At 44.7% G+C, this 20,007-nt stretch overlaps 1 protein-coding gene across 1 annotated transcript in view; it reads left to right on the forward strand.

Moving 5' to 3' along the window:
- LOC119431502 (sodium- and chloride-dependent glycine transporter 2-like) overlaps positions 1-20,007 on the forward strand; it is a 31,456-nt gene that overhangs the window by 6,621 nt on the left and 4,828 nt on the right. Inside the window, exons 2-6 of the mRNA XM_037698983.2 lie at positions 1,166-1,297; positions 5,993-6,162; positions 13,102-13,283; positions 13,977-14,109; positions 17,540-17,674. Coding sequence (XP_037554911.2) covers positions 1,166-1,297; positions 5,993-6,162; positions 13,102-13,283; positions 13,977-14,109; positions 17,540-17,674 — 752 coding nt within the window. The remainder of the gene's footprint in view (positions 1-1,165; positions 1,298-5,992; positions 6,163-13,101; positions 13,284-13,976; positions 14,110-17,539; positions 17,675-20,007) is intronic.

Genomic DNA, 20,007 nt, shown 5'->3' on the forward strand with positions numbered 1-20,007 from the left:
GGAAGCGCTTTATTTATTCGAAGTATGGCGAATGACGCTGGTATTTTGTAAACAGTTGCTGAGTACATCGTGCAGCAACGTATGCAGAATTTCAACGTTAACACAGCTGATCACCTGCTAAAATACTAGTAAATGATGGCAGACCTCCTTGGGAAAGTGGACTGTACCTTGGTACGTACTCCCACGAGAAAGCTAGAAAAAACGCGAGGCATTGTTAGTTATTTGTATTATCCGAGATACAATTGCTACGCTATAAAGAAGTGCATCTCGGCTTTAAAACATTGTTACACCTTTTTTACCATTAGTTAAGGTCATAAAAGTAGATGCGCAGCTCGTACTTACAGTTCATGTGCCAGATAAGTGATAGTTCCTAAAATCTTCCCAGGTCAATTAAATACTAGAACATCTATTTGAGTTCGCTTCCAATGTGGCACCTAAAGAAATGTGAAATATGTAATTAAGGATAAACACCTTGGAGATGCACGCAAACTTATGATTATACGTTGAATAAACACAAGCTTTTCGGAAGGCAATTTGAAATGATTATAGCCAATAATAATGTGCACTGAAAATTTATTGATTAAATAATTGCCTGAAGAAGCTGCTCACTCTCCACATCTTTACCTTTTTTTTACCGAGAAAAATGATATTAACGCATAGACAAAGCATTTACGCTTTGTCTATGTAAGTAAAAACCGTGCTTCAGTAACAACCCTGCTTCACGTATGCTCCATTGGAAGCGTCGGCTATAGTTGCAGCAAAGAACATGTAAGTTATGCACAATCGGCTGCTGCTTAACGGTTTTCATTGTACCGCACATCTGAAGCTCCACAAAACATGCGGCCTGGAGCTCTGTGTGTGCGCAAGGTAGCACGCCCTCGCATATTCGCCCTCGGACCTGCAACAGATCACGTGACCTCCATCACGTGGTGCGCAGGCCGCGCATGCGTCATCGCATATGGAACAGCACGGCCACGGTGACGCTGCAAGGGCTCCTGGAGTGCCTGTTTAATTTATTTCAGTAGCGATAGGAATACTTTAGTAGTCTGATTTGATCTAACTGTTGCACTTCGTGACCCCCTCCAATCATATCGGTCAACATATCACCACTGTTTTGTGCTGTTTTGTTTCCCAACTGCGGGCCTGTTCTTTGACGCTTATGCAGCTGCGTTCCTGGTGCCGTACGTGCTTCTGCTCATGGTGCTTGGACGTCCCATGTACTTCTTGGAGCTCATTTTGGGACAGTTCTGCAGCTCCTCAACCATCAAATCCTTCGCCTGCCTGCCGCTTGCTCAGTGTAAGGACAACAGGATGTTTTCACCGCATGCTTCCCAAAAGGAAGCTTCTCTTCTACAGCTCCCATCTAAATAAATGAGAACACAGAAATATACTTGCTCTGCAACTACTACAAAAAACGTAGAAGGTTCGCTTATTTTTCACGACAAAATAAGTTACGATTTACCGACTTTGATAGTAGTCTGTTTTTACCGCAGAATCATACATTTCTATTTATTTATTTGAAGTCTCCCGTGACCTTACGTTGCACAGATGCAGTGGGCATTAGGTCATCACTTGCATGACGGCACCTGGCCTGCCCACGTCAGGCCGAATCAATAGCCTTTTGGCACCAATTTTCCCCCTTCACCGGAAGGGACTGGTGTCGTAGTAGGCTTTATCGTGCACCGTGAAAACACAGTTCGAGCGTTATCTCGGCGTTCTTTTGATTGGTTGTCGATATTAAGGGATGAAGGCCTTGGCCATGGTCACGCACTGGCAGTTCGTGGCCTCACTGCAGTGGAACGTTATTGCCAGCCTTCACCCCTACGGCGAAACATGGCAAACCCACGCTACGCAATACCAAATGGCGCCACCATACAGTTCCAGAGATATCGGCACCTTTTGAGCTGCGTCAGCGCCAGACGTCACGCACTTGCCATTGCCGTAGACTGCCCTTCTTTGAAGCAACAGACGCCTTCATATACGCTGCTCTTGCCGTCGCATCAACACTCAAATGCGTCTAATCACGTTATATACTTACCTCGCAACCCCTTAGCAGATCCTGCATTCGTAAGCTCCTAGTGAGTAAACTTTATGCTTCGATGACCTGTTTGACAACCCTGCATGGCTCCGTCAGGAGCGATGGGTGCGTCGACGGCGAAAAATTGAATGAAGCTCTCAGTTTCTGCGGTAACCTACTTTAGTTCAGAAAGTAAAGTGGTCCGAAATTTTTTATTTAGCTATTAGACTCGTCAAAAATTTCTCAAACTCTCACTTTAAAAGAATAGAGCATGAGCTTCACAAATATGTGGCTGAGCAACAAACGCGCTAGCGTAATTTTGTAAACTGCACCTGTTGAAGCATCAAAAACGGCCAAAATTTATGTACTTTGCACTACTCGGATATATACCACTAACTCGTGAGTGGGACATTTGCAGAACTCTCTTAAACTGTGTAATTGCACGCAAATTATAAACGTGCACATCATATTCGCCTGCTTCCGACGTTCTAACAGCTGCTTCTTAGAGCACTGATGTTTGTGTCCTTGACACAGACTAGTAAATTGGAACGAATTTTTGTTGTTTACCCATATTCGGAAATTTCTGTAAAAAATTACATCCATGAATTAAAAACGGTTTATTGCTGTCGGCAGAACGCAGCTTCCTCTTTTAAACAACAAGTGCAAAATAAAAATGTCTTCAAACTTGTTCAACATCTGTCTGACAGCATTCTCGGGTTTAACATGTTGCTGGAAAGGGAATAGGAGTTTGCCCAAGCTAAAGCTTTCTCCTAAAAGCTCTCATGAACTTACCGGGAAATGAACGCAGTGGTCTTGGTGGGATGTGTCGCTCCCTTAAAATTTTTATAAATGATGTGAACAATATATTAAGAGGACAAATCGATAGAAAATTACGAAAATTAGGTATTGCTTCATGGCAAATACCAACAGCGCTTTGAAAACGAAGACGAAGGCTGGCATAAACACAAGGCAGGAAAATTTATTGAAGAAACGAGTTAATATACCTCAACTGCGAGGTTGCCTCCAAGACATCGAAACAACATGACAAGAGATCATGGTAACATCAGTAAACACAAAATGCGAGAAAAACGAGAGGAGTGACAAAACAACGACAGCAGTGTGGCAGTTGACTATCACCGACTTGCGTACTCAGAGATGGCTGACACAACTTGGTCCCACTTTTTGCACATTTTAGCTAGGTCCCCGTGTTTTCGGATAAATCTGAAAAAATCCGATAAGATCTCGCCGGTAAAATATATGACAATTTGGATTTATCCGACAAACCCCGATTTTAACGGCCAATATGACCCTGTTTCGTTCTCTATCGAAAGCGCATGTTCTAAGCAGTCATTGATACATCGGCCGGTTTGACCGATGTAAAGTTTACCTCACGTCAACAGTATCTCGTAGACCACACCCATCGCACATATAACAAAGGGCTTGTCGCGCACGGAGCGAGAGACGTGTGACCGCTCCACGACTGTCGCAGACCTTCATGGATACTACGCTGCTGTCGCTTAAAAGTGGAGACAGACAGTTGAGACGAACCTTTTCGATGCACTCCAGTACACCAGTGAATCGTTTTGGTATAGTGTTCAAATTGTTAATCTAAATGTGAAGTTTGAGTTACCCCGCGCGTTCCAAACGTATGCTCCGATTTTTAAGTTAGTGTTTCTTGAAACTGACGACATGAGCCAACTCATGAGTTATATTGCGAAATAGCAGAGCTAATTAATCAGTAACATTGTTGAACACCTGTCGCTTTGGAGACTTCACACTGTACAGTGGCCAGTGCTTTCTCGCGGCGCACTGAGTCTTCTAGCGCAAAACATTGAAAGGGCATTTTCAAAGCTGAGAATCATCAATCGAAAGGAGAGTGCTTCCGTCAGTGACAGCAACCTCGTGAACTATTATTGCGTCTATTACAACAAGCTTTAAGGTTGTAATACGCACAAACGTAGGTCTTTTGTATTCAAGTATTTGTGCTTGTGTGTATATGTGTTTGTGCGTTCAAACCTTCCAGACAACAAAAATACGCTTCGTGTGTTATGATATCATTTCATCTAAGATTTTGGAGTATTGAGGATAATACAAAATTTAACTCCGAATTTGGGAGAATTGAGGATTTACGAGAAATAAACTCCGATAAACTCCGAATTTCCGCCAGAAAGTAACTCCGAAACAATCCCTCCGAATTTCAAAAAAAAGCTAACTCCGAAAACACAGAGCCCTAATTATAGGCTTCACAAATTTCACATGTCAAGTGGTCTGGGTGGCGAAAGAGAATTTTGGTATACGCGAATTGCGCACTTAGATAAAACACAGACTTGTTGTAGCGTCTACTATTCTCTTTGTCTTCGTATCCAGTGCGCTATTGGTATCAGCCTTAGTGCAAGCGAAAGTTTCTTGACCAGAGGGGTGCTACATACATACATACGCACGCTTCCCAGCCGAGTGATGATTTCCGAAGCAAAGTTACAGAGAAGGTGTCATGTCCTCCTAAGACCCCTTCTACAATACATTGCATGTTACCTTATACATTTTTCATTAGTTCACTCGGAAGTGATTGCGCAAAATATTCATTCTGAGTGTAAAGTATGGTGCACGTGTAACTAACTGTAAAGGAGTGGTTTACTCATATTCTTGTCATCCGCTTTCGAGAAATTTGACACTCAATTGATCTAGACTTCTGTTTTGTCCCAGGCGGCCGAAAGCAACCTTGATTTGCTTTTCAAAATCACTGAAATTGCATAAAAATACCGCACGCGCCAGCAATATGGCAATGTACTACACGTATTTCCATCTCCATCTCTGCGATAAAATGCCGTTTTTACCATAGCAAACAGCAGAAGACGAGAAGATGTTCGCGTACATGGAGACGAAGTTTTTGGCATCTAACCGTGCTATTTCAATTTTAAAAATTGTTTTTGAGGTTCATATCACAATAGTAGACAATAAAAACCACCTTGAAGAGCAATTATATCGCAGTTTTGTTCAAATCTTAGGAGGGTCTGTGACATAACCGTTTTGAATCCTAAAGAATCTGATTGTGGCAGCATTTCCTGAAATGCCGGTGCTTCTTTAAATATGCTACACGATAATAACAGACTTAATAAATATTTGCTGTTTACAAGCAATTTTTTATGGCAGAACGCAATCGTTCCACATCAGCTTGATTACCTGAAGAGGTGGGTAGAACCGAAAGGTAGTTAGTTAATTAACAAAATTTCACTGATTACCTTGGTGGCAGAACAATTAACGGTAATTAATGGTACATCTAACAGTACGTTAAAGACATATACTTACACTTGTTTTATAGATTTTACAAATTTGAAAAATAGTTGATGGACTAAAATGAGTGAGCCCGAGTGGATAAGAAAAAAAGAGCTGCTGTCTACTTTACACGTTTCAGTTTCAGTTTATTTCTTTCGTAAGTGAAATACATGCTTACATAAGTTACGTTACACGTTATATTTTCGTCACTTCCGCCTTAACTACCAGGCACATAGGGGAGTCGCTCGATACCTGTATTTAGTGCGAAATGCCATTTGCTGTTTGTGTGATTGCTTGTTTTCGTTGGTGTTTGTTTCTAACCTGACAAAAGTGAAGTTATTCCTAAGTAACTTGGACCAGTCTCACAGAGTGAATGGAATATTTTACCAACAGAAGATCTTAGTCGGTACAGCTTGTTAGAAACAGAATTCAGAAACAAAAATGCATCCAGGAATGTAAACCTACCAGGAAACTAAACGCACTGCAGCCTTGCAAGTTGCAAGGAAAATTTCTCCCATGTTTAGGCATTACCGCTGACTTTCTGTATATTTTCTTACGTTCAAATAAATAGGCAATCTCTGTAGCTTGTAGGGCCATAGACATATGAGAGTCGTACTGTTCGATCGTCGGCATTTCTCTGAGCCATGTAAAAATACGCAAGCATCAGCTGGCACCACCGAAAATGCTCTGTATTATGCGCAGGTGTGCCCATGGCCTTGATGTACGCTGTGTTCCTCACGAGCATCTACTACAACGTCATTTCGTGCTATGCGCTCACCCACGTGTACTACTCGCTGTGGAAAGTGCTGCCCTGGACCCAGTGCAACTCAGAATGGGCGAACAAGTACTGCTTCGTTCAAGGATCGACGTTTGTAAGTAACGGGATTCATTAGCCTAATGCTTACAAATTAAATGACTCAATCGCTAGTGATGAGTGTCCACACGAAATCCCTAGTGCTGTACGCAGACGGCTGGCTGTGGATCCGGATGGGGCCGATCTCACTGGTCACGTGATGAATGGACCGAGCATGACAGGCGAGCCGGTGCGTCCTCACGATGGGAAATGCTATTCCGGAAAGTGTCGCTTTCGGCCACGTTGGCATTTTGAGCCAATCAGGGTGGGCGAAGATTTAGTTTAATTTATTCGGCATCATGTCATAGAGTTACCGAGGCGCACAGAAAACGCCATAAAAGGTGTGGCTTTGCGGATGTATTGGCTCCCTCAATCGCATGACTTCGGTAGCTTTTTTTCTTATTCATATGCATCCTAACAAAAAGAAATACATGGCAGTTATACTCCGAAATTCATCGCATCTACGCTTAAAAGATATCAGACTATAAAAAAGACAATTTCAAATGACGAGTGATGAAAAATCTTTCATTTGCCTTATCAATTTCTTGAGTTGCCAATGATAACTATACCCGATGAATATTGCAGACGAAAGGTTATTTAAATACAAATCTTGCAGGTACACATTCCACAATTCTATATACGAAACTGCGTGTAAAATCAAGACGCTCACGTAGCAACAGTCTATTCAATAACGTAGGTAGCCGAAAACGAAGCATTTAGTTACCGTAGATGGTCCTGTAGCGATTAGTGTGATTGCTTTCGGGTTTGTTGGCATAATTCTTGATGTCATTGCTTTCTAGTCTAGCCAACTTTCCCAATGAAGCGACTTTGTTATATCTAATGAACTCTGTCATTGTGCCCACACAATGACAGAGCCAGAAATTGTACAACGACTCAGTCATAACTACTTTCTTCTTCTTTCTGGGGTTTCACGTGCCAAAACCAGTTCTGATTATTGAGGCACGCCATAGTGGAGGGCTCAGGATTAATTTTGACCACCTGGGGTTCTTTAACGTGCACTACAACGCAAGCACACGGGCGTTTTTTTGCATTTCTCCTCCATCGAAATGCGGCCGCCGCGGCCGGGATTTGATCCCGCGATCTCGTGCTCAGCAGCGCAACGCCTTAGCTGACTGAGCCACCGCGGCAGGGTTCATTCATAACTATACGTGATTTTCTGAATAATTTTGCAGTATGAGTTAAATAAGTGTCTAAATTGAAACGTTAGCATGAGTTGTTCCCCAGGCGACACTAGTATAAGTGAAGGTTTAGGAAAACAACGAACTTTTATACAGCATTAGATTTACTGATATCAGGAAAACACAGCAATGGTGCCGCATAAGGCCTGGAGTTTCCGAAAGGTTTTTTTTTGGCTAAATAGTCAACAGGGCACCCCAAGTCAAATTTCGGAAACATAAACGCCTAGAGTTTTAACATAATGTGTGACCCGAATTCTAGGTTAACGTGAAGGAGGGGAGGCAGTTCAAACTTTTTATTTCGTGGGTTTAACAATTCGGATTTAGTCTTACTGACATTTAGAGGGCACTTGTTTTGAAATGCTCACCTCTCAACCAACCTTAATGTTGTTGGCTCAGTTAGCTAGCTTAGTTATAGGTGCACTATGAGCAAATCAAAAGTTTAAGATGGCGAATTGGCAATATGGAGGAATTGAACTCTGTCAAGAATATCGTCCCGGGTCAAACATTTCTTCAACGTACGAGGGCGCGGAAGCCCATAGAAGCGCTACATTAAAACCAAAATATCAACTGAAAGAGGATGTCTAAAGGCGCGCAAGACCTTTGAAATGTTATCTTTATTTGAAGACTTTATAAAGATCACCCTGGTGTGCAGAGTTTGCTCAAAGTAGGAAACTTTGACAACGCTATCTCTTAGCTGGCCTGGACAGCCGATAGGATTCACTGATAGGTTCACTGATAGCTTCAGCCGACAGGTTCACTGACGTTATGGTAACTAAGGGCTTTAGGACACTACCACATCCAGCCCACACAATGTGCGGCACTCGGCAGTGTGTAAACAAGTTTTAAGCAATTCCTGCAAGCTTTCCCCTCACTAACAACAATTTAAACTAGCGTGACACGGCGCAAAGCAAAGCAATAGAACTATATGACTCAGCATTGTGTCGGGTGGTTTCCTCACTTAGTCCCTTGCTGCGGTGTTTAAGGCTGTTGTTTAACGAGATGTACCAGCTAGCCCAAATAAGCACTGATCATTTTGCCACATTCATCGTGTCTTCTTCTTGTGGTGATCTCTTAAATATCGCCCGCTTACTCAACGCTCGAAGATCTTGGTCGGGACTGACGCTGCCGCGATTCACTTGCGTGTACACGTGTGACTGGAAGCGTCGAGCACATACGTACAATATATGCTTGAGCTCGTTGATTTTGAAATACCCGGAGGCTATGAAGCTTTGAGCAGCACAAACAGTAGTGTAGTTAGTGCCTAATAACTACCAGAACAGTCCCGACCCTCTTTTTCGACAGGACTTTCCATCGAGTAGAAAAATAGTTTTCAAATGCGTCCAGAAAGACCGTATTCAAGATCACTACTCATAATATAAACCGGACTGCTTCAAGTTATGCCTTACACACGTTTTGTGGGGCTATTAGCGATTGTGAATGGTGATGCCCTCTAGATATGCCTTCGTAGCGCTTTCAACGGGGTTCGCCATAGAGTGCACGCGTCTGCCTAAGACGCTAAACGTGGAAGTGGTAACTCTGCGATTGCACAAAAGCACTTCCCATGAAACAAATGTTCAGCTAACCATGCGGTGACGTGCGCATTGCATGTACCATAACTAATTTGCCGCGACAACGCTATAGTATGTACTGATCTGAGCATGCAATATCCTGCCTGGGCTAATAGTGGCCCTCGGCCGCATGCTCCATATTGTACGAAAACTGCTCCACAAAACGCGTTTGAAAATATACATTTTTCAGTAAGACCGGTTCTGTAATTTACAGGCGCACGCCGCAGGGGAAATAGTTTGTCACTATTGTCTGTGAGTGACAGCTGGAAAAACAATAAAGATATAGTAATGCGCAAATATTCTGCGCAACCGGATCAATAACGGCGGTTGTACAAGATAGAGAGTGGTCTTGCTGAGAATGCGTGCTGCCGAAATCAATAGTAGTATGTTTTGTTCGTCTTAAATAGCATTTGGTAGGCTTCTGTGTGCTAAGAGTACATGTGACCTACTGGATGATGATGAGTACCCAGGTAGGCCACTGCTCCTTCATTGGCTGGGTCATTATCGTCAAGCGCTTATGCCGCAAAGTACAGGCAACTTGCTTCCGACAGCGGTAACGCAAGCACCGCAGTATGCGGCTGCTGCGCGCTTACAAGCCAAGCTTGTGCAACTAAAAAATACAAAGTGGCGTACGACACCAGTTTCAAGGCTTTGTGAAATGTTGTGTGAGACGGCTGTGCTTCCAGGGACAGCTACTACAAAAACATGGACAGCCGTTTCTTCACCTAATTTGCCTTCTAAAGTGAAGGATTTTCACTGGCAATATCAGTGGGGCATTCTACCTACGAGAGACAGGCTTGAACGCAGGGATATGGTAGCGAATTGTAAATGCATACATTGCGCACAAACAGAGACCAACACACATGTAGTAAAAGAGTGCGTTGTAGCACGCACCTTCTGGAAGCTGGTTGCAAGATTATTTAGAATATCCATCGTGCGGGCACCACGGTGGCGAGATCGGTTTGTGAGTCTCGTCTGCTACAGCGTTAGCTACGTTTTGTGGTGCTTCCGCAACAATGCAGAACGATCCCGGCAGCCAAATAGAGCAGTGTACCCCAGAGTGCGCAATCTACGGGTGCTAATATGGGGTCATCTTGAAGAACAGCTGTTCAACGAGTTTCTTCGCCGCTGGTCTACGCGGTACCTAACCATGTCCCGAGGCAAAGTTTTGCTACAGCCAGTATAATGCCCAAATTTTGTTTGCCTGAGTAGCGACCATGGTGTAAGAAGATGGGTGCTCTGACGGCGCGCCCGCGCTGGGGCGAGAGAGCGGCCACTTCGTGTGACCGCAAGTGAGCGCCGCCGCTAGGGGCAGCACGTGTTCAGGAGGCCTTGGAGAAGCGGCACAACAGTGGATAAGTTACGACCTCCGTCAGCATTTCAACACCCAGACCTAAATATATGAAATTTTTCGTTATTCAGACGCCAAATCCTGAGCAGGTAGAAAGTTTCATGCCACTTACTGGCAAAATACCATCATTTCCAACATGAGAGAGACGCGTCGTCTGCTCGAGCAGACGGCGCGCTGCGCTTGCCGCTGCTAGGTAGCCGCTGCTCGCCGCATCGGAGTCAATCGGAATGTCAGGGACGCTCCTCGAACCAAATAGAGCCCTTTTAAGCAGGTGAACGACATATATGCATCGAAAGAAAGCACCTCTGCCGCGCGTGCCCATATAAACGCCAGCAAAGCGAGCGAAAAAGTGGCCCCCAGAACAGGTGCTGCCCCTTGCGGCAGCAGCGTGCGTAGAGTCGCACTAAGTGGCCGCGCCTCGCGTCGCCGTCAGATCACCTACCTTCTTACCCCGTGGTAGCGACTGTACTTGTGTGTGCCTCGGGTGTCATTCATGAATCCGAGGCTCACATTTATGATTGTGCATGGACACTGCCATAGTGGTTTTGTGTGTGGCAAACCCCTGTGTCAATCAGACACCATTTAATTTTTGGTTTGCCCATTTGTTTTGTTTGTGTCAGTACGATGTGCAGTACTTTATATTGTACTCTGCGTTCATACAATAGTTGTACGCGTGCCTACGGCTAAATAAATTTCCTTGTCAACTTGTCAACTCCTACAATCTCTCCCTCTATTATTGGTCAGCTTCCTCGTCCTATGTTCGCGTGCTACGTGACGCTCGTAACTGAAACTTTGTTCCACATTTGCCGCCATGGCCATGAGAAGCACTGGATAACGCTTCCAGTGCTTATGTTGTACGCGTAAACAAATACGGAAAACAATCGAGAGAAGGAGGAGAATTTCCGCAGTGGTTGCTTAATAGTAAAGCACTGGATGTGTAATGCGGACGATGCGGTTCGGCTCACCCCTACACAAAGTCGCGTTTCGTCCACTTTCATGTGCCTGTTTCTTACTATTTCCATATTGCAAATAAACACAAGCGTTAGTTTCCCCTTTGCTTTCATTATCTTCATTGCCTGTTGTCTCCATGTGGTTCACACAACAAAAAATATGAGGCAGAAAGAAGCAAAGATGATTCTCAATGCAAGCGAATAGTTCACGTAGACCAAACAAATCAAATAAACTACTATCAATACTTTCGAAATATATTGTTGAAGTTGACAGTGGTGTTTGATGATGGTGGTACAAAATAACATCGATATGTTTTCGCCAGCGGCAGGACAGCATGAGGACATCGGTGTGGTGTCGATGATAAATGATGACCATATTAATGTCGAGAATCACTACGACGACGGTCGCATTACGACAGCGCAACACTGACAGCGATACAAAGTTGACATGCCAATGGCTGCTAATCTGTGATTTCTTCCCTGCTCGTTTGCTTCGCCAGATATTGCTCCGACCATTCACTTAAATGTCATACAGATCCCATGCAATGTGGAAGGCAGCCATAGCGAAGCTGTAGGGATCCGGTAGGATGAAATGACGCATCTCGACAAGTGTGGCGCAGAGGACTTCGAAGACACGCGCGATTGACAACCGCCAGCCCAGACGGCAACGAAAACAGGCGAAAGCGCCGAATAAAATTATTTACTTGAAAATTAAGCTGTTTAGTTTTGTTCTTCTCGCTCAACAAGTGCATGAGCTTTGAAGACACGTGCTGCAGCTCCATCGAATTGCGGGCCGCTTTGATCCCAGTATGTGCTGATATGGATGTATCGCCTCTTGATCTTGTGGTGCAATGTGCTTTTCCGAGTTCATTTTGGCTTTTGCAGTTCGTGTGTGTGGGTACGAGGTCTATTCGGGTTATGTTCGGGATATATATTGGTGGCAGCGGCACATGTGCGGTGCCGGCATGTGGACGGCATGCGAACGGCATGCGAACGGCATTTAGTGGACGGCATCGCTGGTATTGAGTCTCCTGAGCGTGTCGGGCCATCGTGATATGCCTTTCTGCGTTTCTGAACAGGCCCGTGGACTCTGTTACCTGGTTTCGGTGCGAAGCAGACACTGGTCACAGCATATCTTATGTTCCGGTTAGAGTGGGTGTATTGAAACCAGTACACCAGTGTAGCTCGTTCCGTCGCATTATCTGATGAATGCACTCAAACATGCACGTATACATCACAAAACCCACACGACAACATAAAAGAGACTCTCATTACAAAATATTTTTGACCTGTATTAATTAGTTACCTTTCTACAATAAAAAAAAACACTCTCGCCTTATGAGGAGGCTCGGTAATGCAAAAAGAAAAAGGCAAAAACGAAAGACGGGGTGTGACGTCGTAGGGAAGTTACGCACCAGCTTGTCGTGACGTCACATATATATTGATGGCGCCTGCTCGGAGCTAGTAAGCTTCAATAAAGATGGACTACATTCTGTTATAAAAGAGCATAAGACAGTATTTGGGAAGTTTTATGAGCCTTTACTTTGCCAAAATGGTCCAATATGAGAAAACAGATTGAAATCGATTTCGTGAACCTTCAAGTTGCAGCGCGGCGGTTTGGGAGGAAAATTCAAGAAATGGACCTCTAGGCTTCATTTTGTGTTTTGAGAATGTATCTGATACAGGGAAATAACGAACATCAATTTCGTAAGTCTTATTTTTAATGGTTTTTATTCAAGGTTCCTTTAACCATGTTGTTAAGGTAGTCGACATCTCCCCAGCAGCATATCTCAGCACATCTATCTGGTAACTATCAGTTGACTTACGCAATTATCTTGCTATGTTTCCTGCTCAATTCCTCTCTCTCTCTCTCTTTTCTTTCAAATTCAGGTGACCTGTAAGGAAGCCAACGAATCTCTCCTAACGCTTTTCCGGCGCATAAACTCTACCGAGAAAGACGCCGTCGCCATCAGAAACGGTTCCACCGTCTTCATGGTGCCTCGAGACGAGTTCGAATCGAGGTACAACGGGTGCAAGGACGTCAACGAGACGTCAATGGAGCAGTTCTTTTAGTGAGCGCCGTTCGACTCTCTTCAACATCGGTCTGTTAACGCCGCCCTCACGTGCGCATGCGCCACTCTCCTTAACGCCGAATACGCAGCAATGGAAATGGGCAAACTTCTAGTGTTTCAATTACCCGCTTCACGAACGCTTTGTAGCGCATAGATTTCAGGATGTGCGTAGAAGGTGCATAATTTTTGCTATAGCAGTAATATGGACACTCGAGGAGCACTCACGCCGCCGCCGTAAGCGCAAACGCTGGCAACGCCGCCATTGTGCTGTCATCGAAGCGCGTTCTCGACCCACGCTTATATTCTTGAGCTCTACAGAGACGCGCAGTTCGTTTGGTTGCAAAAGCGATGATGCCAAATGGATGCACCGTCCCGGTACTCCTAGTGCGGATGGTTTTCTATCGCTCTCGCGTCGTGCACCAACCAAGTGCGATGCCGGCAACGGCGCTGCCGACGTTCCTCATCAGCGAAGCTTTGTGATACGCCTGGCATATGTTAGGGCACCGTTGCCCAGAATCATTTCTCTCGCTTGCTATTGGTCACGCCCATGTTGTCTCTGGGCATTGTTTGTAGACCGTGCGAGAATCTGTAGTACAACGATGAGCTTTGCTATCGCGTTCGATGCTTCGCCTTCGCCCTTTGGCGAAACTGACCCTTTTGCGTCTGCACGTAATTTTATTGCATATACCGCAGCAAGCGATTCCTGGGCCTTACATCGGGAATCGATGAACCTGGTGGTGTCCAGGCCGACATATTCGTCGCACTCCTGATAGCCTGGATTATTGTCTTCGTTGCCGTCTCCAGAGGAATCCGGTCATCCGGAAAGGTGCGACCACTCGGCTCTTGTCAAGCCGTAGTGATGTGATGGCAAGTCCATCAAGTCCATTAAAACGTACTTTCAGACATGAATTTTATACACCTAGCCAAATGTGAAAATTTGCAGCTGCAGCGGCATTTGTATAACCAAAATTTTTGCGGGATGAATACGCAGTCTGAACAGTGTAACTCTATGGCAATCGCTAAAATTTTCACAGTGTATAGTGAATTGCGAGCGCAGCACAAGGTGGATAAAAAATATCTGTAAGCGTATGCTATTTGTGAAACTGGCTACAATTTTCGTCCAACAGCGATCATCTTAAATGCATGAGAAATTGTTCCGAGTCGGGATCCATATTTTTTATTTTACTGAAGTAGTCGAGAAGTTTAGTGCCACTGCAGACTCATGACTACCAACACAGATGCGGCCCAAGAACAAAAAGATAAAGGAAAAAAAATAGACCCAACCGTGCAGTGACTGAGCGATATGCGCTTTCAGGTGTACCATTAAGACATGGGAAAAGGCAAACGTAATTTTATTGGTTTGATTTCACTAATTTTCTCGCCATGCCATTGACCATATTCGATGATTAGTTAATCAAAGTTAGCTATACCGCTTTCAGCGGGAAATAAAGAATTTATCTGGCTAAGCTCGGTGCACATGTTGCCGAGTGAGATTCCCGTATATTATTCGCTAACGGTCCGCTAACGAGAGTACAGTACTTCCTTTTTGTTAAGCTCGAAAAAAAAATTTTTTTTCAAGGGAAGCTGTTATGGCGACCTCCACACTAGTTTTCGCGTGGCAAACAACAGCCCGAGTCCTGAAGTTTTGCTGCGAACGTTTTTGTGAATGATTATAAAATACAAATTTCGTATACCTCAGTGAATTAAACAACTTCTTTGCGCGTTTTTCTATTGCCTTTTTTTAGATTAATCAATAATGTTTGTGTCCCACGTTGCGACGATTTACTTGCTTCACCTTGAGGCCGGATTGGAGTTTCTGCAGCTGCGGTGGTGAAAGCTGCCGGCTTAGTGCTGATTATCAGTGTTGATGCTTCGTTCGAGCGCGGTCGTGAATGGCTGTTCTTTATGACGGCTCGGGCTGAGAGCCGCGACTTACCCCCGTTTTCTAGAACGTTCCTCCTCTGAACACGCCACCTCGAGCGGTGAAAGTTGATGGCAGCACTGCCTCTCGTGATTAGCGGTCGCTGCGCTTTATGGATAATCCAAGGTGAATCTTGAGAAACGTAGTGTCTTCAATCGAGTGGCGGCACTGTGCTTGCCTTGTTGGGGTGGAGGAAGAGCTTCGAGTCAAGGATCCTTTTGAGAATACGGGGTGAAGAACCGCCAGCCGTGAAGGCGTTCGAGAGCAGCAGCAACGCAGCGGGCAAACAGACGAGTAATACATCCGAAGGATGCCAAGAAATTCCTTATTGCAGCTTCGCTGTCTTTGATGTATCAGCTGTGAGGTTGGCATATTGATGTGAATAATGTTCTTTTTTTTTCATTTCGCCAATGACAACAATTTTACGCATATTCAGGTTTACTTCGGGAAGACCGGAACGCAGGGCCTCGGCACACTTCGCAGTGGTTGGACTGTGTTGAGTTTGGCAACCTGACATTCAGCCCAACAAAAATGTGTTTGTTGGAGCCACCCTATTTCTGATATGCACTTTTCTTAAGAGAGAAGGTGTATCGGGCATCACCCCTGATGTCAGTCTAGCCTACACATACAGTTAATAAAAAATATAGTAAACACTGAGTCACAACTACAGGTATATAGAGCACTAACAAAACGGCAAATAACTGATATTTGCAAGAAAAACACTGATATCTTTAATTAAATGGAAAATATGCAATACTCCACTAGAGGGGCAGCGTGAAGCCGAAACCTACTATACCTCCTGTGATTCCGGAAAACTTATTTGCTTATTAAATGATACCACGCTTTGAGATGTCTTTATCAATCGCTCTCGCCCCACCATCTGTTTGCTCCCTTGTTAGTTAGTTGTTAGTTGTCGCATAGTTGTTAGATATGTGTTACTATTTCTTGTTGGATAATCACACGATTTTCCTTTGTAACTGTGTAAAGCTTTCAGGGTGGATAATTGTATAGTGTATTGTAATTGGATAATTGTATAGTTTTCTTTCTTCAATGAAACTTCTTCCGCCTTGCGAATTTCCGTCTGTACTTATTAGCCTATTGGGTGATTGCTGTCGCCGAAAAATTTCTGGAGGCATCACTGGCTAATGCCGCATTGTCCTAAACCCTTTCTGGTTCAATGATTCCTGCGGGAATCATAATGTTTTCTGTAAATATCTAATATTGAACAAAACAAATGAAACCCGTTAGGGCCCATGTCACGATTACTGTCGGCATTAGATTGATTAGCATTCTAGCTTCGTTACGACAAATTGTATTGCTGAAGTCTGACATTTCTGCTGCTACTGGTTCGCATGCGCCATAGAGAAAACTTCACTAAACGCTGCCCCTCCCAACCACAGCCTGCTTTTTGTCGCGCGTGCCATGTAAAAATTGTGTTCAGCATATCTAAATGCGAATGAACTACATCGTTATTGCACATTCTTCTTTCTCCGGCGTAATAACGTAATTTACATTGTGAGTTAGAACTGTGCGCGTTGTCACTTCTATTAGAAAATTGTTGAGCACGCGACGTGGCTCACACGGCATGCTTCTCAAAGTGCTGCCTCGTACGTTTAAAGTTGGTGCAGGCGTTATGTAGGATTGCTCAGCGTGCGTCCATTGTCTACTGGGTAGAGCATCGGGCAGCTGTGGTAACTAACCGGGCTATAAGCTAACCATTTTACATGTAGTATTCATTTTTGTGGCGCGAGCCGGGCCACTGTTCCATAGGATATTTAGCAGGCAACAGCAGCACGCCGAATTGGGTCAAGTAGCACAATTATGCTAATCACATCGAATAACCATTCTCAGTTAGTATCAGTATGCTATTTACATAATTCGACGACCTTATGCCCCACATAAATATGACTCTGATCTTTCGCAAACGTTTATGCGTCGCATCAGGCTGAGATTACGGCCTCTGTGTCGCATCTATGGAGCCGACTGACTATAGATTGTGTATCACCTGCCTTGGGTGGCACTGAAATGGTCTTCAAGTAATCTGTGGCCACATTTCCGACAACTATGATTGTGGAGTCTCAAGATGAATGCTACGTACCAAAATTAGGTGGTAGGCAGTTCACAAGAAAACCTTTCGTTGATTGCTAAGCACTCCAGTGGCAATATTTTCTTTATTTTTACTTGCCTTTTGCCATTTAGACGCGTGTAACGTAAAACTTTAGCTTTTATTTCAAAAGTTCCAACTGAGGGGGTATTTTTAATTAAGCCTGTTCTATTTCACAATGGAAGGTTATTCCAACGCGGAGCTCAGGGGCTTCTTTATTTCTCCCTGCAGGTGGCGTTCGTGACAGTCCTTGTGCCTTTCGTCATGCTGGTGGCCCTGCTTATCCGAGGCGCGACTCTCACCGGAGTCGGCTTTGGCACCGCCTACTACCTGCTTCCCAAATGGCGGAGGCTTCTCGAGTACAAGGTGAAAGAGAACGCTGTTGTAGCTCATGCTTTTTTCTGCATCTGTAGATTCCTAATGATATCTAAACTTCACAACAGATCGTCTGGTCATGTAGGAACATGGCATCAGAACTGAAACTTGGGCTAGTTGTTACATATTCATCGTGGTGTACCGAGAGCCAACGAGCACACTACAGAAGGATATGGACAACCATATCTTAGAGAACTTGTGTGACTTTGTTGCTCGACTGTTGCTTTGTGCGCAAAGAGATAAACCTTTTGGAAGGCAAGTGATTTGTGTTTTAGTGCGCGCATGAGGACTGTTTTGAACAATTTGTCTGTGTAGTTTTAATAAATGGTCCGGCTGCGAGGGGCGTCCTTGTGCGTGCCATGCTCTTCTGCGTTCTGCTGGCGCCCATTACACAATGATGGATCATTGCATAGTTTTTAAAAAGACGTGGACAACGACCACATAAAACAGACAAGTAAAACAGAACAAAAACCGTTTCCACGTTTACAGATATAAACAGATTTTATAGGTGATTATACAGTCACAGTGTCCACGCATGGAAACGCAACATGTTTCTTTTTGTAGAGCGGTGACTACACAAGAGGAAAAAGTAAAAGCATAGGGCTAATGTAGCTATCAACCTCTGTTAACGAAGTCAGTGTCTAAGTGGCTCGTGCCTGCAGAGAAAGAAACAATGTCGTATATGTGTGAAAGCTTATCGTTTGGTTCAATATCATCGCATCTGATTGTGTTCTTTTCTGTGTGCAAAAAGTTGGAGCCTCATCCTTGACTGGTACATCTGTACCATTGGATTTGTGTACGCTTTCAGAAACAACGCAATATCCATAACTTCTTTTAATGTGACGAATGGCCAGAAGTGAATATTTATGAAACACGCCAAATTTTGATTTTCTAGGATGTATGCGCCAAGTTTGCAGAAAACTATAAATGTGAAAGCGTGAATGATGTTCTGTAATATTCCCCGTAACAATATTTTGCGACGTTCCCCGCAGGGGTGTCTGCGCAAGCAGGCGTTTGGTGAGTTGCGTCACCACGTACCCGAGCACACGATGGTTGGACCTTCCCACGCTTAAGCGTGCGTGGCTTAGCCGTGTCCGGGGAAAAGGGGATCCTGGGGGTTGAGCCAATGCTGAGTGCTTGGACCTTTATGGCCCCTCGGCGGAGGCAACACACCCCTTTGGCCTCGGCTTCACGTAGACGGCACCCCCGGGCTGACCCACCCGGGGGAAATCGGTAGTTGCCTCTTCCTGTCCCCCTCTCCAATCTGCGTCTTTCCCTCTTTCTTTCAATCTTTCCTGTCTTCTCCTCTCTTCTATTTACTTCCGACTTTCCAGGCAGCGAGGGTTAACCTTGTGTGGTACAACCAACCTTGGCTGTACATATTTGGTTATAGCGGGAACGTACAGTTGGCGTCTGCATGACTTGCTTCCTATATGTCCTGCGGCGTCCCCTTGTTGGGCTCCATGGTGGGCGGCTGGCGTTTCTGCCGAAATTTAGATATACCTATGGATCGTGCTTTCCCCAAACTCCCTGATCGCCCCCAGAAACGGGGGCGCACCGAAGATGTCTTCAAGTTTTTTGGCCACCAAATAGAGAATTTCCCGCGCTACCATGTAGTACACAGTGAGAGACCAGAGAAGACTGTGAGGAATATCTCACCGTTCCTCGTTTCCAAATGTATGACAGAAGCTATAGGCCCAGGCTACAAAGCAACTAAGTTGGCCAGCGGTGACCTCCTCTTGGAGCTCCGCGACAAAAAACAATATGAAAAGCTGCCTAAACTAGTCTCTTTCGGACAAATCCCAGTTACGGTCACCCAACACCGTACCATGAACACCATCCGTGGTGTAATCTCAGACGATGACATGATGGAGCTCACTGAGGAAGAACTTTTGGAAGGACTCAAAGAACAGAACGTGGTTAACGTAAAGCGAATTAAGATGAGGCGCGATGGAAATGAAATTCAAACGAAACATGTTATTCTTACCTTTGGTTCTAGTGTGCTACCCGAGACCATTGAGGCCGGGTATGTCAAGATCCGTGTCAGGCCATACGTGCCTAACCCGCTCCGATGTTTTAAGTGCCAGCGATTCGGGCACAGTTCACAGAACTGCCGAGGCCGTCAGACTTGTGCAAAATTCAGTGCCAATGAACACCTTTCTGAAGCATGTCAAAACACTCTCCACTGCCTGAACTGTGATGGGGAGCACGCCGCATATTCACGGTCCTGCCCATCCTGGAAGAAGGAAAAGGAAATCGTCACCATCAAAGTCAAAGAAAATATTTCGTTCAAAGAGGCACGCAGGCGGGTGTCATACCTGCCA

The sequence above is a fragment of the Dermacentor silvarum genome, chromosome 10, assembly GCF_013339745.2.
Source record: "Dermacentor silvarum isolate Dsil-2018 chromosome 10, BIME_Dsil_1.4, whole genome shotgun sequence".
In the NCBI taxonomy this organism is placed as follows: Eukaryota; Metazoa; Arthropoda; class Arachnida; order Ixodida; family Ixodidae; genus Dermacentor; species Dermacentor silvarum.